The 20,932-nt window shown below is 36.0% G+C and overlaps 1 protein-coding gene and 1 long non-coding RNA gene across 2 annotated transcripts; both read right to left on the bottom strand.

Annotated features, from left to right (window-relative positions):
- Positions 1 to 2,299: 2,299 nt before the first annotated feature.
- On the bottom strand, positions 2,300 to 12,826 carry LOC119779118. Its single transcript, XR_005280184.1, has 3 exons — positions 12,701 to 12,826; positions 7,235 to 7,303; positions 2,300 to 3,139 (listed from the first exon to the last, which is right to left on the bottom strand). It is a non-coding gene; the product is annotated as an uncharacterized LOC119779118 (long non-coding RNA).
- Positions 12,827 to 15,423: 2,597 nt separating this feature from the next.
- Positions 15,424 to 19,424, bottom strand: LOC119779171 (chondroadherin-like protein). Its single transcript, XM_038278731.1, has 3 exons — positions 19,302 to 19,424; positions 18,227 to 19,224; positions 15,424 to 16,510 (listed from the first exon to the last, which is right to left on the bottom strand). Exons 2-3 carry the CDS (start codon positions 19,220 to 19,222, stop codon positions 15,491 to 15,493), a joined length of 2,016 nt encoding a protein of 671 aa, XP_038134659.1. The 5' UTR covers positions 19,223 to 19,224; positions 19,302 to 19,424; the 3' UTR covers positions 15,424 to 15,490.
- Positions 19,425 to 20,932: the final 1,508 nt, after the last annotated feature.

Below are 20,932 nucleotides of genomic sequence, written 5' to 3'. Positions count from 1 at the left end.
CCACTCTAATAGAGCAACTTCTGCCAGAGGGTTGTCATGTCCACTTCATGAGTTGTGGCAAACCAAAATTGTAATTTACTTTTATGGGTTTTTTCCAATAATTGTTTTTTTCTTGCCACCCTCCTATACAATATATGTCCATTTGGAACTGTGGATATATGTTGCTCCTGCAGAGTTACCATTAACCTCTTGGCTGATCCTCTAATTAACAATCCTGCCAGCTCTGTCAGTGTATAAAGACCATGTTTTGGAGGTTTTCTAGTTGTGCTACTGAAGGAAAGCTGTCAGTTTATGGCTGCATTGAAATAAATTAACAAGTTCATCCATAAACTTTTTTTTCTTAGTCCTAATGGTGTCATTTGTTGACTAATAATCTATAATATACCCTCATGCCATTCACAGAACAGCTACATCTATAAATAGATTGAATTGCATAAGACTTTATCTGGCGGGATCGGGGGGTTGGGTGTTAAAAACGCAAGCCACACCTACATATTGTTATTTTTAGAATAAAACCACAACTATGACTGACTTTTTGTTGGCTTGCCACCAACTGTAAAAAAAAAAAAAAAAAAAAAAAAAAAACTTGATGAATGCACGGTTTTTGGTTCTTATGTTGAAAATATATGAAATATATGCATTCTCTTAAAGGGTCACAGAACAAAGTAGTGAAGAGTAGCATTTTATTCATTGTTCCAATAACACTGCAACTTCCTATATTAATAATGGAGCTTAAACAACTGAGGGAAAGATTTAACTTTCTTTATAAGAAAAGAAAAATGATCTGCATGAAGAGTTTCTCTCACATGTAAATTTTTATATTACACAATAACTCAGATCTTGCAGGAAGCTGAATGTGGGTTTGCATTTCAAACTAAAATCTTCATCTTCAAGAAGACCATGAGGGAGAGTACTGGTAATATCCAAGTGACAGTTTATCATGTTATCATAACATCATAATTTACAAGAACAATAAGAGAATTGAGCGAAAATGACTGAAAACACACTTGCAATACTGAAATAAAAGAGGGACAGTGTCGGGAGTGTCAGTTGGTCTAGAGTTTAGTCTCAGTATCCGGAGATTTGACTGTGAAATGAGGATCTCATTTGTTCTGGTTGTTAACCGCCTTTGTGGGGATTTTACATGAAAAACAGGCTGAGCACCTCTGGGCCATCAGTGAATACTTGTTGGGTTTGTGGTTTATCACCATGAATAAAACACCCACTCAACAACATCTGTCCTCTGTTGATAATAACAAGTGAAAGCTGAGTAAATTCACTTCATGTCCTTTATTCTGATGCATGAACATCAGATCAATAGTAGAAATATAACTTTTATGAACTAATCAGTTGAATCAGTTACTATCTCCTTTAATTGTTTAATTGATCTTGTAAGTTATAGTTAATTAAGTCCAACACTGAAGTCTTCATTTTTATTTTGTAGGCACAGTCAGGCTATTTATATGATTTTTAAAGCTCGTTGGTCATATATTTGCTTGATGTACCAAAATTTTGAATATTAAAATGAAATGCTGACAATGTGCTGTAATAGCATTCAGACTAAAGGAGTCTTTATGCTAGAGGGTACTAACCTAGCTTGGTGAAACATTACTGTGTCTGTAAAACTCATGAACATTAATGATAATTGTTTATTATTTAGAAGCTAGTTAGATTTTATCCTTTGATTAATACATAAACCTGACTCTAACTTTGCCCTTTTTTTGTTTTCTATTTTAAAATACTTTTCTTTTTAGCAAAGTTTCAGCCAAAGGTGCCTAAAGGTTTAGACATCCTTGGAGTTACCACCACAAACCTAAATAACATGCATCTGTCTGTCTGTTCATACATTGAAAAAAAATGTATTATTTGTACCATTTACTTACAAAAGACAGGTAACTTTTTCCACATAGAAGTTCTTTGTAAATTTTATTCAATAAAATCTAAGTTGATTTTTCTTACTAAGAAGAAAAAAGACTCCAGTAAATTTTACTACCAAATTTTAACAAAATATGCACCTTTTTTTGCTAGTAAATTTTACTTAATTCATATTTTTTTTCAATTCTAAAACATAACTAAAAAATTATGATTTTTCTTTGCCAAGTTAATTTTATCTAACTAATCTAAATTTCAACTATTTGCTATTTTCATTTATTTTTCATTTTCAATATATACAACTCATTGAATAAAACTTAATAAAATAAATAATTACAAACTTTATTTCAATTTAAAGGAGCAAAAAAATCAACAAACCCAAAACAGTTTTAAACCATACAGAGAATATGTATATGTAACTGTGCAAATCAAGCTTGAGCTATATTAAAACAATAATTTCTAACTGAAAGTGAGAACAGTCAGTCACTGATTGACACAAACAAGAAATTCAATTTTCTCCCACTTATTCCGTCAAGGTCACAGTGCCAGCAGTTTTGGGGTAAGAGTCGGGACAAACAACCAAACAGCGAATATCTAGAGATGCCAGATTTCTTAAGAGTGATGTTTTTTGACTGTGGGAGGAAGCTGGAGTACCCAGAGAGAACCCATATATGTACAGGGAAAACATGAAAGACTCTGGGGTGGGGATTGAATCTTCTTATTGCGAGGCAACGGTGCTACAAACTGCAGCACCGTGCAGCCAACAGGTACACAATATTTTTCATCTCTCACCTAAACATTGTCCAGCAAAGGAAAATAAACACCCTCGATATTCAAGTACATTTTAGTTACATCTGTTAAGTTTGGAATTCATTGAAATACCTTTGTTAACACTCTGTTTTAGATTAATTAAAAGTACTTGTCTGTTGATTGAAACAGTTTTACAGATTAACTCTAAGTAACACCAAGGATAACAGGTATAATTTTGGATGTAAAGGCACAAAATGGTAATTTGCAATATATTTTAAATAAAAACCAAGGCATTATTTGCAGAACCAAAAAGTCAGTTTTTAGTGTATAAAGTTGGGCAATATTTTAAGGTAGAAGCAGACTTATAGACAATGCAAATTTTCTAATCTAATCTCATGAGAAAAAAAGAGATATGTTTAGATTTGTAAGGCCCTGTATGTGAAAAGTCTGGAGTCAGAGTGTATTGAAGAAGTGAATCTCTTGTAATCCGCTGGGATTCCTAAAGGTAAGGCTGTTCCTGGAGGAAAAAAGAAAAAAAAGGTCAGACCATGAAATAAACTGTGTTGTCTGGAAACAGTCTTCATTAACAGTGAACAGATCAAAACTTTAACGGGTTCTTTGGGATTATATCTGGTTATGCTTAATGCCTAACACCTTAGGAAATTCCCTTGTCATTTCTCCTTGTAAACAAAGTCCCATCAAAAGTAAAAATTAAAGAAATAAGTAAACGTTCAAATTCAGCTCACTCATGGTTCAACATTAATATATAATCGGATTTTTGCATTCCTCTCACCTGGCTGACATTGCAGAGTCCTCTGAAAACAAAAGAACCCTAATCCAGCAAGTGTGCATATGTAGTGTTTGATTTAAAATTCAGAGTCTTTAAATATTTATTCATGTTGTTTTTTCACTTTTCAGTGCTTTGCAGGGTTTGGCCTGTCAGTCACATGTTTTGTGTTCTATGCCTCGCTGCTGTACCAAGCTCCTTTGATCAGGCCTCGCAAGGACGGGACATTTCAAATAACTTGTTAAAAGCCAAAGCTGCTTAAAGCCGCCCCGAGTTTATTTAAAAATCAATCCACCCTTTGCTGGGTTTTTACAGCAAATGGATTTAATTAGGGAGTTATAAACAGGAACATAAAAAGACAGCTCTTTCAAGCCTAGTGGAGTTTGCATATTGAGGAGCTAAAGCGTCTGTCTTTTTTTTCTTTTTTCAGGTCTCATTGCATACCCTTGACCCAAACACCATAGTTTCAAAACAGCTAGAACATTTTTCAATTAATCCCCCATGACATACAGTACATGCCCTGAGTAACCTCAGCTAATATAGATATTATTGCTAGTGGTCTTGTGTAGAGATGTCCCGATCCAGGTTTTTGCACTTCCGATCCGATACCGATATTGTTTTTGGACTTCCGATCCGATACCGATACTGGCCGATACCAGCCTATCCGAGCATGTATTTAAGTTTAAGTTAAAGTATTTAGCCTTAGTTGTAAGACTCATGTTGAAAAGGGTTTTAGTACTCTTGATAACATCTAGCTAGCTGAATTAGGTGAGATTGAATAAAACACAATGCTTGGTAACAACAAACTTACCTGTTTATTAAGAGATAAACACAAACTGGACAAAATTATGAATAGCAATCTGAAATTGTACAGTGAACAGTAAAACCGTAAACAGTTAAAGGTGCAATTATTACTGTAAGTTTTAATAAAAATGCAAAACAGGGAAACACTGGCGCAAAATAGTGGAATGGATCGTTTCAATCGGCGAAACTGGAAAATACGGACCCGATTTAAAAAAAAAACTGGATCGGCAGTCTGGATCGGCATTTTACATGCTTTGCCGATACGCATTTTTTTGCCAATATCGGCGTCCCGATCCGATACGTGGATCGGATCGGGACAAGCCTAGTCTTGTGACACAAAAGATGATGGATCTGACCTTATGACCCACCAACCATTTTTTCAGTGATAGTTTATGAAGTGGATGATATTTAGCTTGGTAATTACTATTAGCCTAGGCTTGTATTACACTATATTGCCAAAAGTATTTGCTCACCCATCCAAATTATTGGAATCAGGTGTTCCAATCACTTCCATGGCCACAGGTGTATAAATTCAAGCACCTAGGCATGCAGACTGTTTTTACAAACATTTGTGAAAGAATGGGTCGCTCTCAGGAGCTCAGTGAATTCCAGCGTGGAACTGTGATAGGATGCCACCTGTGCAACAAATCCAGTCGTGAAATTTCCTCGCTCCTAAATATTCCACAGTCAACTGTCAGCTGTATTATAAGAAAATGGAAGTGTTTGGGAACGACAGCAACTCAGCCACGAAGTGGTAGGCCACGTAAACTGACGGAGCGGGGTCAGCGGATGCTGACGCGCATAGTGCGAAGAGGTCGCCAACTTTCTGCAGAGTCAATCACTACAGACCTCCAAACTTCATGTGGCCTTCAGATTAGCTCAAGAACAGTGCGCAGAGAGCTTCATGGAATGGGTTTCCATGGTCGAGCAGCTGCATCCAAGCCATACATCACCAAGTGCAATGCAAAGCGTCGGATGCGGTGGTGTAAAGCACGCCGCCACTGGACTCTAGAGCAGTGGAGACGCGTTCTCTGGAGTGACGAATCGCGCTTCTCCATCTGGCAATCTGATGGACGGGTCTGGGTTTGGCGGTTGCCAGGAGAACGGTACTTGTCTGACTGCATTGTGCCAAGTGTAAAGTTTGGTGGAGGGGGGATTATGGTGTGGGGTTGTTTTTCAGGAGCTGGGCTTGGCCCCTTAGTTCCAGTGAAAGGAACTCTGAATGCTTCAGCATACCAAGACATTTTGGACAATTCCATGCTCCCAACTTTGTGGGAACAGTTTGGAGCTGGCCCCTTCCTCTTCCAACATGACTGTGCACCAGTGCACAAAGCAAGGTCCATAAAGACATGGATGACAGAGTCTGGTGTGGATGAACTTGACTGGCCTGCACAGAGTCCTGACCTCAACCCGATAGAACACCTTTGGGATGAATTAGAGCGGAGACTGAGAGCCAGGCCTTCTCGTCCAACATCAGTGTGCGACCTCACAAATGCGCTTCTGGAAGAATGGTCAAAAATTCCCATAAACACACTCCTAAACCTTGTGGACAGCCTTCCCAGAAGAGTTGAAGCTGTTCTAGCTGCAAAGGGTGGACCGACGTCATATTGAACCCTATGGATTAGGAACGGGATGTCACTTAAGCTCATATGTGAGTCAAGGCAGGTGAGCAAATACTTTTGGCAATATAGTGTATGTAAAAATCATATTAACCTTTAAAATGATTCTCTACCAAAGGAGTTGGATCATGCAGTGTTTACATTTAAAAGTGAAATGATTTGCAGAATGAAAATTTGCAGCCTCCAGCTGCTGTTTGAGCTGCTGTGGTAAAATGTGGTAAATTGAGATGCAAATATTCCTCTTATAACAAATGAAGCACTCTCACCTCAGAAGACAGATTCATATTTCAACTCCACACATTTAAGTCATGTATAGAGATGAGTGCAAAAATATAAGATTTAAAATTAGGTCACTTGCTATTAAAAAACAATTTTGAAATAAACCAACACATCTTAACAGAAGGTTTTATTCTCTATCAGAAATGTAATGTTTGTGTATTGAGACTAAATTGGAGGAATTTGTTTTATCTTCATATGCCTCCAATCACGCAGTAAATCTGATTTAAATGATAATCCTGCACACATGGGATTATCAATTATATCCTTCAGGGTCTGGGAATCAGTCCTTTCCTCAAGTGAAGGAGTTCTAGTCTCATCTGATTTATCGACCACAGCTTTGGTCTGTAAAGAAATAGCTACACCTAAAATAAGAGCTTTTAATTTGCCAGTCAGCCCATTTTCCAAATTTCACCTGTGGTCCTAAAACTGGGATTGTAATCGGATGAACAGAGTCCCACATATAAGTGGCTGAAATCAGCTTTCTCTGTTACCTGGACTCCGCCTTAGATACAGAATGGGAAGTTCACATATAAGGGGCAAACCTGAAATGCTGCTAAAAGGATTTAGAAGGAGGCGTCCACATGAAGGTTTTTTTACTACCTAATTCCAGAGGAGGATCTGCAGAACAGACAAGGAGAAGTATAGAACCTCTGAGAAAATTTGTGGATGGATGGATGGATGGATGGATGGATGGATGGATGGATGGATGGATGGATGGATGGATGGATGGATGGATGGATGGATGGATGGATGATGACTTCTTCTTACAGCTTGATAATAACTCATGATCTTATATGAGCCATTACCTTTTTTGAACATGCTCGGAACGAGTTTCGGGACCTACCAGCACCTCATTGTGACTTCACTACAACCATGAGAACAGGTATAATTCTGGTACAGAACCCCTCCCTGAATTTAGATGAAATGTTAACAGACATTAAAACTTTTGCTGTAATGTTTGTGTCTTGAGATAATGATCTCTAATAATGATCTAATTTGCCTACTGCATGGATCACTGTGTATAATTACATATGGATGATAACGGGAAAGTAAATCTGCCATACACTAAAGGAGAAAAAAAAACAGGGATACAGAAATAGTGGTATATTTTAGCTGTACTTACTTTACTCAGTAGGATATACTGCATTAGATCTTCTTTACAAAGGCAGCACCTCAGGCAGAACAGGAGAAACTGGAGAAGCAGATAAGAGTCAGGCATCTATAATGAGGAGCTGAACCCATTAAACAGAGGTTTATGCTTTAAAAGGGTGAATACAGAAGCAGTTAAAGAGGCAAAATAGAACCCAAGTAAGAGTAGGGCAGTTTAAAATTATTTTACTCAACTACAGGTAAAAATTGGTTACTTAAAAAATAATTTAGAAAAAGAGTAAACAAAAAAAATTAATAAGATGGCTACTTAAATGCAGAATTTATATATAGTTTACTCTGTGAAAATGGGGTTATTCATAATTTAGACAAAATATAAGGTTGTCATTGTTAATAAGGATGAGTTACTCAAGTAAGAGCAGTAATACTTCTTGAATAGAAGTACAAGGTATAAGCAGTAAAACTACTGCTAGATTTTTTTTTTTCTCTAAAAACATGCTTTGGAAAATGTACCATTATAAATGAGACCATGTGAACCTTTGTCATTTACGGGGGTTATAACAGATAGGGATTCATAAGTTTATTACAGAGATGTAAATAGATTTCTCAACATGCTTATAATGCTTGCCACATGTAAAACTCTATTTGTGTAGAAAGACAGCAATATTATACGATTGTAGAAGAAAAATCTTCAAATTTCAGCTATAAACATTGGTATAGGAATTATAGAAATCATGTCAGTGTTGCTGTAAATTAAAAATATAAAACCAACTCAAAACAAAGAAAGTCAAACTAAGTTGCACTAAGGTAAAATGCCAAAAAATAAAAGCTGTAAAAGTATGCAGAGAATGAGCCTCTCTAGTGTTTGAGCTGTTACAAAGAAGATGAGCAGCAATAGAGATTTATTTCATAGGTACAATGTTGGTGTTTATTGCAAAAACATGTGATGTAATATATGTGAATTTCTAAATTTAAAAAAGACCATTTAACTAAATGTGTCTGATTAAAGCACACTGTTCCAGTTGATATCTTAGAGAATTTGTGTCTGTAGAAAAATTTGGTTATCTTCTTACAATCCATATAATGTGAATGGTGGAAACCTTGTGAAAAAAAACAACAACATATTATTCTTTATATAGATATATTTGGTAGGCATTCTGCAATACATATGATTTAACATTGTCATTCTGAAGGGTATCAAGGAAGAATAGGGCTTTGTGTCATGTCATGTATTAATGCCTGAAGCTAACAGTAACAACTGATTCATAAAGATTCATATACATCCTTGGGAACTTGAATAAGTATAGTTTTAATTATTAACTTGCTAACAGTTTGAATATTGGTAGGTATGCCAATAATTGATAAAATGATTTCTTAACACAGCATTGTATTCATGTTAAAGTTTGAGTTTTTACAAAAAAATTTATTGTGAGATGAAGCTACTTTATACAACATGAATTATGTTTTGAGGCTTTGTAAACAACCTAACTGGCTTAAAAAATGAGTTCTGTAGGTGGTTGTACTTGAACTTTTATCCAAGCTTGAAAGCATCACAAATATCCCTCATAAAGTATATTTGATAGAATGTCTGACAAAATAAGGGACACCTAGTTTGACTGAATTAAATGTGACCTGCCCAAAGTCGGCCCTCGAGGGCTGCTGTCGTGCAGGTTTTAGAGTTTTCCCTGCTTTAGCTCAGCTGATTTCCTTTGATAGCTGATTAACAGGCTTTTTATCTGCAGTCATCAGAATAACCTGTGCTGAACCAGGGAAACCTCTGAAACTTGCAGGACAGTGGCCCTTGAGAACCGACTTTTAGCAGGCCTAGTTTACACTGATCCAATTCAAGTTTTTTTGCACTATATGGCATGAATATTGAAAATAAACACTATTTGTTCTATGAGTACATTTCTCAGGATAATGCAAAAAAAAAAAGTTAATTATTTTCTGACCCTTTTCTTCTACAATGTCCCTCTGTACTATTGTGCTTGATTACATATATATCTACATTTTCCCATGATCTTTTCATCCATCCATCCATTTTCTAGCACGCTTATCCCTAGTGGGGTCGCGAGGGGTGCTGGTGCCTATCTCCAGCAGTCAATGGGCGAGAGGCAGGATACACCATGGACAGGTCGCCAGTCCATCGCAGGGCAACACAGAGACAAACAACCACTCACACCTAAAGGGACTGTAGAGAAGCCAATTAACCTAACTGTTGGAGGAAGCCAGAGTACCCAGAGAGAACCCATGCATGCTCAGGGAGAACATGCAAACTCCATGCAGAAAGACGCCAGGCCGGGAATCAACCCAGAACCTTCTTGCTGCAAGGCAGCAGTGCTACCCACTGCGCCACTGAGCAGCCCATGATCTTTTCAGTTTTTCACAATAGCTACGAACATTTCACCATTCAGAAATGTCATTTGCAAAACAGGTTGCACATAACCTCCAAGCAGGATTTCAGGTTCTCAAAACAAAGGCTTTCCTTGGCAAAATGTTCTGTTATTAGAACTCTTAAATTATTTTCTTAAAAAACAACTATTTTAATCAAAATAACCAAACTCTGATCAGGTGACAGAATGTTTGCATTCATTCATATCTCACTGCAGCTCAAGCTTCTAAGTTCTGCTCCCAGTGACTGCCGTTCTCACTGCTGTGAACATTTACGGTTCATTGTATAAAAAAATTAATAACCAGAGTCTGTAGATGTTTTCACTGCCTCAAACATGACATTTTTCATATTGAAACAGTAAATATGTAGGCAATATATTTTAACATACATATATAGTTTTTATCGAATTCCTTTACTTTTTTTACTATATTGTTCTTTTATTTTTTTTTTACACAATTCTTTGGTCAGGGTAATTTGCTATGAGCTTGCAGTAGAGTATACTTTATATTGTAATATGCCAGCTTTGTGAAATAAGCATTATAGTACAGCATACTGAACCACGCACAATGAGCTTTATTTTTTAAACTGACATCTTCAGTACCATCAGTGGAGCACTGGGAACAAGAATGAAAATATATGTGTTGTAAATACAACATAAATAACACATTTTTATTTAACCAGGAAAGTCATATTGAGATTAATAATCTCTTTTTCAAGCGAGTCCTGGCCAAAAATAAATTCATAATAGCAAATGCACCTATCTACTGCATGCGTTCCTGAAGATCAGGCCAAAGATTTGCATCGACATTGCACTAGATATCTTCTCTCGCAAGATAGCCTCTTATGGCACTTGCACTTTTCTCCTTCAACCTTCTTGCTTAGAACAAGTGGAAGGTGTCAACTTTTATACAGGTCCAACTAATTGCTATTAGCCCAGGAATGTCTATGTGATGAGAAAGGTTCCAAAGGGATTTGTAAACAGATAAGACTGTTGAAATATAAGTTTAAAGAAATTGATAGACTTAAACCAGGTCTCAGCAAATGAAATAAAGCACTTGAGAAAAAGTGTACGGTAATTAAATAACCTTGGTCAATTATTTCTTATAATTAGTGTAAATATATGTTCTGGTTAATAAACAGATGTGTCTTTGAATTTTGCCTCTCAGGTTAAAAAAAAAACTTCCATGAAAATTGCTTCAATTTATTAAATGTAACACCCATCACCAAAAAGCTCCATAACAGCTTATATCCTTGGAGACTTTGAGATGCCATTTACAAGAACTGGTTACACGGCAAGGGAACCTCTGCTCCCCTTTCCCATAATGAGATAATGTACAAAGGCAATAGCACATCTTTCCTCATGTGTGTCATTATGTAGAGCAAAGATTTATGAGACGGGGAAATAAGATTTGTAACATTTCTGAAAGATTATGATAAAGGAAGATGCATTTGAAAGCTTGTTATCATCCCTTCCATCCACTCACCTTCATATATATTGATTATGTGCAAGCAGCAATACTTGCAAGTCTGATACCCTGTGTCTTCACAGTTGTGGGTGAAAAGCTTTAAAAGGCTTTGTTGGAACGTTTTATGGGGATTAAGTGTTTCATAATAATAGCCTCAAGCTTCTAAAAGCAGAAGCGGTGTGACTTTTCTCGCCTACCTTAAGGATAGCTTTTAATGAATCTAACGTCTTTCTAACTGCAGCCTTAGCTGAACTTTAAAAGGTTAGTTTGACCGAAGAAATGTCAATGATGAAGGGAAAAGGGTGCAGTGCAGAAGATACAAAATCATTTTTTGTCTTGTAGGTGTGCTTTTGTAAATGAGTTTTCTTTGTTAATAGTTATCAGCTGACGTATTACACAGCCTCTGTTTAGACCAATTAGTGTATTACCTGTGTCTATCCATAAGAGCACATTTTAGTGTCCTTTTCACTTCATCTTTGAAACCACACCAGGTGGTGCTTAAAATAGTTGATGGATTGATGTGACCTTCCTTTAAGAACATTTTGTTTTTTCTTATTTCCATTTACATTAAACTATGAGTTTATATCTGATTTGTCAATCTAAAAAGTCCCATTTTGCTACATACCCAGGGTAAGAGTGCCCTCTAGAGGTTGAGCAGTTATGATATAAAATTAATTAAAAATATCTCAAAACCTACATTTCTGTAACTTCACGCATTCAGTAAGCAATATTGAATTTAATTTCATTGGTGCAGACTGAGGGTCTGCAAAGGATAACAGATGAGGCAGTGGCTTTAGTATCCTTGTTACCATGTTTAAAAAAAAATAAAATAAAATAAAAAAAGATATGTATGTATCCTCACAGTGTATTGTTTCAGAATCAGATATATCAAAAGAGATTCTCCTTTGGTAGGTCAGAGGTCTAACATTGAGGCAACAACATCAACCTCATGTTATATTTTGTAATATGCACTGATAATCTTGTGACAGGCAAAGCAAAGGTAAACGAATCTAATTCTTAAGGAAAAAAAGTTTTCTTGTTAGATATTTGACAAATACCTACTAGATTCATGCTATCAAATACCAAAAATCTGACGAGTGCATTTTCTTTAAACTTATTTGTTTTAAAATATTAAGAATTTCATGCTCATGATTTAAAATGTTAAAATTAGAATGTGACTCTCCTATATGATCTAAATACCACCTGAGGGTGAGCCAGAAGTGGATGACAGACATTCAGAAAGAGGCATTTAATATAAAAACACAAAGCTTTTTGATCTAGATAAATAATTATTGCAAATTGCTGACTAATTTCAATTATTATCTAAATTGACAGAAACTTTTATGGATATATGGGACTGTCTGGCCATGGAGGCCAGTAAAATAGTTGGTCTTGCCATTTTTCCCCTTTTGCCCCCTCAGTGGTGCAACAGCTGGGTTGTAGCACAAATCCCACCAGGGCAGAAAAAATGGGCTCTTAGGTCCAACTCTAGAATGCTTCATTGCAAAAAAATTAAATAAAATAAATCCCTGAAAGATTTACCTAATACCTCTTAGATTTCTCTGTTATTCAGTAATTATTAACAAATACCAAAGCACAGACTGCCATCCAGAAAACACCATACCTGTATACTGGTGACTGTAATTTATCCAATAAAGACAGAGTTGTCCACTCAGATGTCCATTCCTGGGGTTTGGAGAAGCACAAACAGATTAAATGTCCTACTTAAGGGGAAGTTACAGGGGTTCTAAGGAAAGAGGAAAACACTCACTTTACTCAAAACAGATGTTCAAATCCAGAGGGAGTTCTAATAAAAGGCAATTAGGATTTCAACCATCCAGCCCACTTCCTCTACCTTTAACTCTCGGAATACAATTAACACAAACATAAAGAAAGACACATCAAACATATCAGGTTTTCTTTTTGCATTTTGGGGAGCTGTTTCCTTTTTATGTACCAGTATGAAGAGACTGCAATAATTAATCTTTTATGAGAGTTTTTAAGGGAGTCCTGCACACCTCATTGTGAGCAAGTCTCCAGGATCAGTCTGTCCACACATACAATGTACAAATATACAAGTTGAGGGAGAAAAGAGCAAAAGAAAATAGAAAGAGGGAGACATTTAAGCACATCCAGGAGAGGTCAGTTTCAAGACTCAGCCATTTTCATTGCCCACACACACACCCACATACTGAGCATCATTAAAAACAAAAGGGCATCATGGAAAAATGCAGCAATCTGTGATACAGCTGAGTTAGACAGATCTGTTGTTGTAACGCTGCACTCCAGGACTATCTACAGGGAATCTTAAGAGAGCTTAATGTTCAAGCAATTCTTCACTAATATATGCAAGGCTTTATTACAGCTCATTACTACTGCTTTTTTAAATTTTTTTTACTATATTTAGTTTTTGAATATAAAAAATGCAACTCTTTAGCCATTTTACAGATCAAATAAGATTAGCATGAAAATGATCCATTAATTACCACAGATAACTAAAAAAGCTTTTGTATTAACCCTCTCATGCATGAATTATGATAAACTCATTCAGGATTTTTTTGTGTTTTTATACATCCTTAGGGATGTAAAGCAGTGTTTGATTTTATTCTAATCTTTATTTTATAAAGAAATATTTATCTGTCCACTCAAGTGCACTTTATGCATTTTATACTGTAAAACAAAATCGATATAACAACAAATTAGTTGCAATTTAGTTGTTGTAATGTAGTTGTAATTTAGATTTCTAGTTGTAACATGGAATTCTGTTAAAATGGTGGTCCCTCTTCCCTGCAGAAACTGAAATAGCCAAGTTGTTTGGTCTTTGTGTCTGCTATCTTGGTTTCACTGAAATTTCAATGATCAGCAAATGGGATTTTTCTGTAGGGATGATGCAATAACATCCACTAGATTGGACTACATACATAGGTGGTCCAAATTGAAGAAAGCACTTTTAAACAACTGTACATTGTAGTGATCACTGTGCATACAACCGCAGAATGGACCAAAACCTTTTTAGTAGTGGGATGAAAATGACACCTTTTAGGACATAAATAAAAATTAAAAACAGTATATATTTAGATCCCTTTGCAATAACACCCATATTATAAACTGTAGAAACAGCTCCCAGCATTCCATTCAGTTTTGACATCCCACCATAAGTGATTAAAAGCAAGAGGAAGCTATAGGTACATGCAACTGAACCATATTGTGCTGCATCCTTGCCTGCAGAGCCTGCTTACCTACCATTTCCTCATCATTCCTTTGAAGCAGAAGCTTGTAGAGAACATCAGCAGAATTCCAAAGCCACTTTATGCCATTCCCATTAAAGCTACTGGCTCTGTTCCTAAAAGTGAGCAGAGAGGATCCTAAGAACTATTTAATATTTGAAATTCCTCCCCTGAGTCACCTGAGCCACAGTGAACCACCTGAATGGCAACCGTTCCCTGTTTGTCCTAAACTGATCCGGCAGCCAATCCAAGGACCGCAGCTGAGAACCAAAGCAGTCTGCCTTCCAAAAAACCCAAAACTAACAATATAAAAACAACAACATAAAAAAAAAATTTTTTTTTTTCTTTTTGCTACTTTAATCACGCGGGCATTTAATTTTGTCATATTTATATGAGCTCTAAAATAGGCAAATACCATGTACTGTAGAGACAAAGATTATCATTGCTATCACTAGTATTAGTGTTAATATGGACGTTTACTCACCTCCACGGCGACATCTGAGTTCCTCCACAGCTTTGGTCCCAGCATCAGTGACTATCACTACTGGAATAAAATATTTGTTTGCGGACTATCGCTCTGGATCTTAGACTTTTCTTACCTATTTTCGCAATTTTGATGGAAGGTGCTAACTGACCAATCCCCGGTACTCCCTTATTTGCTTCCTGTCCATTTGTGGACTATCATACCTCTGTAAATCTACAGGAAGGACTACCCCAAAACAAATCATACACCCGCAACACATGTTTATCTTCCACAGAAGCTCTGTATGCAACCAGAGTGAGCTATATCCTATAACATAATTACGTCATTTTGGTTAAAAAATATTAATAATTTGAATTTTCATTTATAATTAACCTCTAAATAAAGTAAAATTAAAAACTAAATAAAATAAAGGTGCAATTATCTTTCAAAGTAAACTATGTAGTGAAAATCATCAACCAGTATGTTAGTATGTATTCTTTTTAAGAACCAGTTGCATCATTGTGAACAATGAATACATCAGACCGAGCAGGAGTAAAACTAAACTTTACTCTTTCAGCACAATAACCCAGCAGCATCATACTAATCAAAACTAATACATGTCAATTACCTTTCTGCAGGAACTAAAAAGTATTCTTTTTTTGTGATATAACCAAATTGAACCAAGTTCAATTATTTACCTCTCAATATTTTCTCATTACACAATTTATTGTAATCTTACACCAAGCTGACTTTCAGTTAAAGAGGAAACTTGTAGACTTTTCAGTGGCTTTGGCTGATCACAAGTCACTTCATCGTCAAAGAGAACATTTTGGCGATGGTTGGTGAGCCACTTCCACAGGTACTCCATCTTCCCATCACAATCCCAGGGGTTCCCTGACAAGATTATTTGCAAAGAGGGATTTATCCCATCCAGTAGGCCTTTTGGGAGGTGGCGAAGCTGATTCTGGTTTAGCAGCAGAAGCTCAAGGTGTTGCAGTCTATGCAGGAGGTTCGCTGGTAGATCCTGCAGCTGATTCTCCTGCAGGTACAGATATTTGAGTTTAAGATTGTGAGCAAATATTTGAGGTTTCAGGGTTATCAATTTGTTTCCAGCGAGATTAAGAGTCTCTAGGTGATCCAGGCTCCTGAACACTTCAGCTTGTAGCTCTTGCAGATTGTTATTGTCCAAGTCTAGGGTTCGCAGAAGGGGCATCTTATTGAACAGAGCTGCAGAGATGCTGGTCAGACGGTTACCAGACAAATCTAGATAGAGGAGGCTGCTGTTTTGAGAAAACCACGCTGGGTCTGCTTCCCCTAGCTGATTATTTTTCAACACCAGGTTGCTAAGTGAGCGGTGGGTGAAGACATTTGCAGGCAGTTTTACTAGCTTGTTTCCTGTGAGATCCAAAGTTTCCAAGTGAGGTACGGATACCAGCAGATCTGAGGTAAGGTTCGCCAGGTTAGAGTGATACAGCTGTAGGTTGTTTAGGAGTGGCACGGCACTCAGATCCCCACCAGTAATGTTACGAAGGTTTGTGTTTTGGATGGACAATATTGTGGTGGCGGAAGGAAACCCAGTTCTTGGAAAAACTGTGAGGCCACCATTGCTGCATACCACCTCAGCAGACAGAAAAGAGCAGGAGCACCGATCTGGACACGAGTGTACACTTCTTCGTTTGTAGTCAAAGTCAGGTAGTGCAAAAAAGGTGACAAGGAGCAACAACTTCATGTCTGTAGAGAAACACTGAGAAAAAAACAACAACTTTAAGTATGAAACAATGCTTAATCATAAATGTTTTCTTTTTAATGTATTCCTACCTTAACAGAGTAGCAGGAACCTTCTGCTTCCAACTATGGGCTGTTTTTTTTGCACTAGTCTGAGTGTATCTCAGTGATTCAGGATGAAACGTTGCAAAAAACAAATAGAGCAGAGTAAATAAAGTGGATACTATTTTGCTGTACTTTGTAACAGCTAAAATGTCGCTCTGCAAATCAATATATTTTCCACACTATCTCAGAATAACCCTCTGAACATGTCAATGCATACATTTTCTTCTTGCAAACATTTGACAGCAAATGAGAATCATGGACAAAGTAAATATGGTAATTCATATATTTTCTTATTATACCAGGGATGTTTGGGTAACAGTAACAACATAACACCTCATGCTTTTATACTTTAATGTGTAATTTAAGGTTGAATTTAAAAAAACAAAAAAGCTAAAATCATATTCTCAGCTTTTTTTTTTTTATCTGACCACATGTTGAAAATAAGTTCTTAATTAAGGCTGATTATGTTAGATTTCAGAACCACTGTCATGCACCTATCAAATATAGAAATGTGTTTGACATGTGCATGGTTAGGTTAATCCTAGTCTGCCTTCTTTAATAAAATAGACACAATCTTTTGACTAAAACTTTGCTTTGCTTACTTGTGACAGATCTACCTTTAAACACATATGTAGATACATAAAGTTGTTTCTGGAACTACATTTATATTTACTTTAACAATATATAGATTTGTTTCACTAAAATTGGTATTTTAAAGAGTTTCTTAATATTGATAATAAATATTTCTAAAATATGTTCTAAAAAAAAATAAAAATAAATATATACATATATATATTTATATACATATATGTATATATATATATATATATATATATATATATATATATATATATATATATATATATATATATATATATATGTGTGTGTGTGTGTTCAGAAAACATGACTTAAAAAAAAGTTATCCACAAATAAACAGACTGACTTCCAAACCGTATCTAATCAGGTATTTATTGATAAAATTGATGCTTAAGGGATTAACACAGATGTTAGAAGTAAGGTTTTACTAAAATGTCATACAGATTGAATAACTTTATGTCCAGATTAAAAAGTTAACTCTACATCAAAATGTTTTAGAAATTTTCATATGAATTAATGAATCTTTACATTACAGAAATTAACACTAAAGCCAGTAATTGTTTTTACAGGAAAATGGACAGTGAACCTCCAATGATCCTGTGTCGAAGCATCCAATAAGAACTAACATCTAGAGTTCTTCCTGTTACAGTTACTTTTAAACTTCTTTACTACTAGTAACACAGTATAATTGAAAATTCTTTGCTCATTACATTTAGGTTTTATATGGAAATATCCTGAGTAGAGCAGAAACAAAAAAAACTATAGATTTGTTTTAAATGACCAATTGATCAAACATCATCTTATAAAGGCACATTAAGTAGTATTAACATGCAATAATTAGCTTTGGTATCTTAAAGACTTAAGTTGTTTGAAGGGGTACAGGTCTGCTTCAAACTCCTATCAGACTAGACTTTAGCTCCAGCCACTGTTTTTCTTCTCATGTGGCTTTACTAACTTATAGTTTAACAGGATCACAAAAAGTTCTGAAGTATTACTTGTATACATTAAATCACTACAAGCCCCAGGAGGATTAAGACCCTATGTTAAGATCATTTTCTGTCAGGGAAATGACTGGGTGCCCTGTGAGAGACTGAGGCAACATACAGATGATGTTGTCTACCGACAACACCTTCTTCTTGTTCTTCTGAAGCCATCTCCACAGGTATTCAATACGGCTGTTACAACGCAGGGGGTTAAGAGTCAGGTCCAGTCCACTCTCCTCGAGGGAGCTCAGCGGATCAAACCAACCTATAGGGATGTGGCTCAGCTGGTTGAAATCCAGACTGAGATGTGTGAGGCTGGTAAGTCCCTGAAAAAGGTTTTGTGGGAGCCAGTTCAGCTTGTTTTGAGTGAGAAACAAAGAAGTGAGGTTTTTTGTGTGCTGAAACACAGATGCGTCTAAGGACTCAAGCTTGTTGTTTTGAAGGCTCAGCCTCTTGAGATTGCTCAGATTTTCCAAAGAGTTTGCCGGTATCTTTTCCAGTTGATTGTTGGACAAGTCAAGATTCTCGAGGTGAGGGAGCCTCTGAAAGAAACCAACTGATATCTCTGTTAGACTGTTTCCAGACAAGTCCAACCAGGTTAAGCTGCTATTATCAGGAAGCCATTTTTCATCGACTCGCTTAATTTGATTGTTCTTTAACACCAAGTTTTTAAGCGGTGCATCGCTGAAGACATCTACAGGAAGATCACTGAGCTTGTTTTCTGTCAGATCCAATGTGTGCAGCTGAGGAACGCCTCTGAGCAGATGAGAAGAAAGGCTCTGTAGTTTATTCCCGTACAGATGGAGCTCTTGCAGATGTGGTGTTGCTTTAAGGTGGTGTTCAGAGAGGGAGGTGATGTTTGTGAGCTGAACAGTCAGCATGGTGGTGTTCTCCGGAAGGCCCTCTGTTGGGAACTCTATCAGGGGAACCTCACTGCATACAACCTCCTTTCTTTCGCTGTAGCATTTGCACAAAGCAGGACAGGACACAGCACAATGGCAGAAGGATGCCAAGAAGAGAAAAGCAGCAGCATGATGGAACTTCATTTCTAAAGAAAACAAGAGTACTGTGATTAAATACATTAGAAAATGCAGATTAATCAATTTGGCAGGTAGGGAGACTTACTGCTATGTTTCAGTTAAGTATCAACCAAACTGCTCCGTAGGTCCGTTTCAGTACTGGTCACTTGCATATGACTGTCATTTAAAGGAATAAACTGTTTGGTGCAATCATTACTTTTTGTGTAAATAAAAAGCTGTTCTTCACAGTGGCTTTTCAAGGACACACTGTTTCAACAAGACTAAACCAAACATGCAGGGAAAGTCCAAAACTTTGTGACCCAGTACTAAAAAGTACAGAATTTTACTTTAACGGCCAATAAAAATGAAAGGGCTGCTAACAGCCAATACATAAAACTGTTATTTACTGCACATTTATAATTCAATATAAATTCTTGTATAAGATACAAAAAAAAAGAAACAAAATATTAGCATTGCAGGTAAAATGTTGGCACCTTAACCACAGAGAGTGAAAACAGGTGTTGAATAAAAAGAGCTCTCGATCTTTTTTGCAGGTTGTGTGCCGAAACAACAACAACAAAAACACTGGAACAAATGTCACCCTGTTTCTACTGCAATGTACTTTTTCTTTTCCTATTTTATGAAAGCCTGTGATTGCTTGTTCTTCACATTTACTCATAATCTTTCAATTTCTTTCTCTTTTCCCGTTAAAATGCATCTTTATCTGATTCGCATGACGTGTTTAAAAAAAAGCAAAACCCTAAAATAATGTAACAAATTTTTTTTATTATTTACATAAATTGGAGCCTATTTTTCTAGTTATACACATTCTCCATTATCTTAGATTTTAAACCAAAGAGAAGCAAGGTTAAGTAAGGGAGATAAAAAATATTACCTTGTCTCACTATTAGAGAGTGTCAACGAAGAGTGACTTAAATCACCAAGCCTCCATAACAACCAATAGATGCCAACTGTGTTTTGATCATTGCATCGGTTGACATAGAGGGAGAATAAGTGAAACTAGGTGCTTTAGTCAGATAAGCTCTGAGATTTATATCACAAATAAAAGCCTAAAAATATGGATAAACCACTTTCAAATATGGTGTAGGACCTGTGACACTGTGGGCCTGTTTCCCCAGTGGAAAAAAAAGTATCCGGTGTAATCATTCATTGACGTACACATATTATCTTATCTTATTATATATATATATATATATATATATATATATATATATATATATATATATATATATATATATATATATATATATATATATATCCAATCTATATTTTAATTAACAATAAAACAATATTTCTACAAGACCTTATGTTGGTCCTAAGTTGATCTTTCAGTATGATAATGATAAAAAAAGTAAAAGCCATAATCAAAACAGAGCTAGTCAATCAGAATCTTTTTTATGACCATCTTAGTTCCAAGACATAAAACCTCTATAAAAACTGAGGGGAGGCAAAGTTGGTGCAAAGGGGAATGGTTAAATGTCCCATTCTATTCATTGTACCATTGTAGAGTTTAATGTGAGAATAACTGGTATCATATTGGGACTAGGTGATTGTATAAAGTAGGTCAGCCAAAAAGCCAAATACCTGTGTCTTAAGTAATACTATTGAGAATGTGTGCAATTTCTTCCATGCACTGAATATTTGTTAAATGAGGGCCTGGATTTTTAAGCGATTTTTCTGCTACAATAAAACACTTATTAATTTTTAGCCCTTTTA

Source organism: Cyprinodon tularosa, unplaced genomic scaffold (assembly GCF_016077235.1).
Source record: "Cyprinodon tularosa strain WSP-4 unplaced genomic scaffold, ASM1607723v1 ctg143, whole genome shotgun sequence".
Classification (NCBI taxonomy): domain Eukaryota; kingdom Metazoa; phylum Chordata; class Actinopteri; order Cyprinodontiformes; family Cyprinodontidae; genus Cyprinodon; species Cyprinodon tularosa.
The sequence above is the reverse complement of the archived record's forward strand: the minus strand, read 5'-3'. Positions and strand labels throughout refer to the sequence as shown.

Excerpts from the sequence above, each read along its gene's own strand:
- LOC119779171 (XM_038278731.1), bottom strand. The coding sequence starts at position 19,222 with ATGAAGTTCCATCATGCTGCTGCTTTTCTCTTCTTGGCATCCTTCTGC. Across the intron at positions 16,511-18,226 it reads ATGATCTTAACATAGGGTCT|TGTTTCTCTACAGACATGAA; the intron begins TAATCCTCCTGG and ends TTTTTTTCTCAG.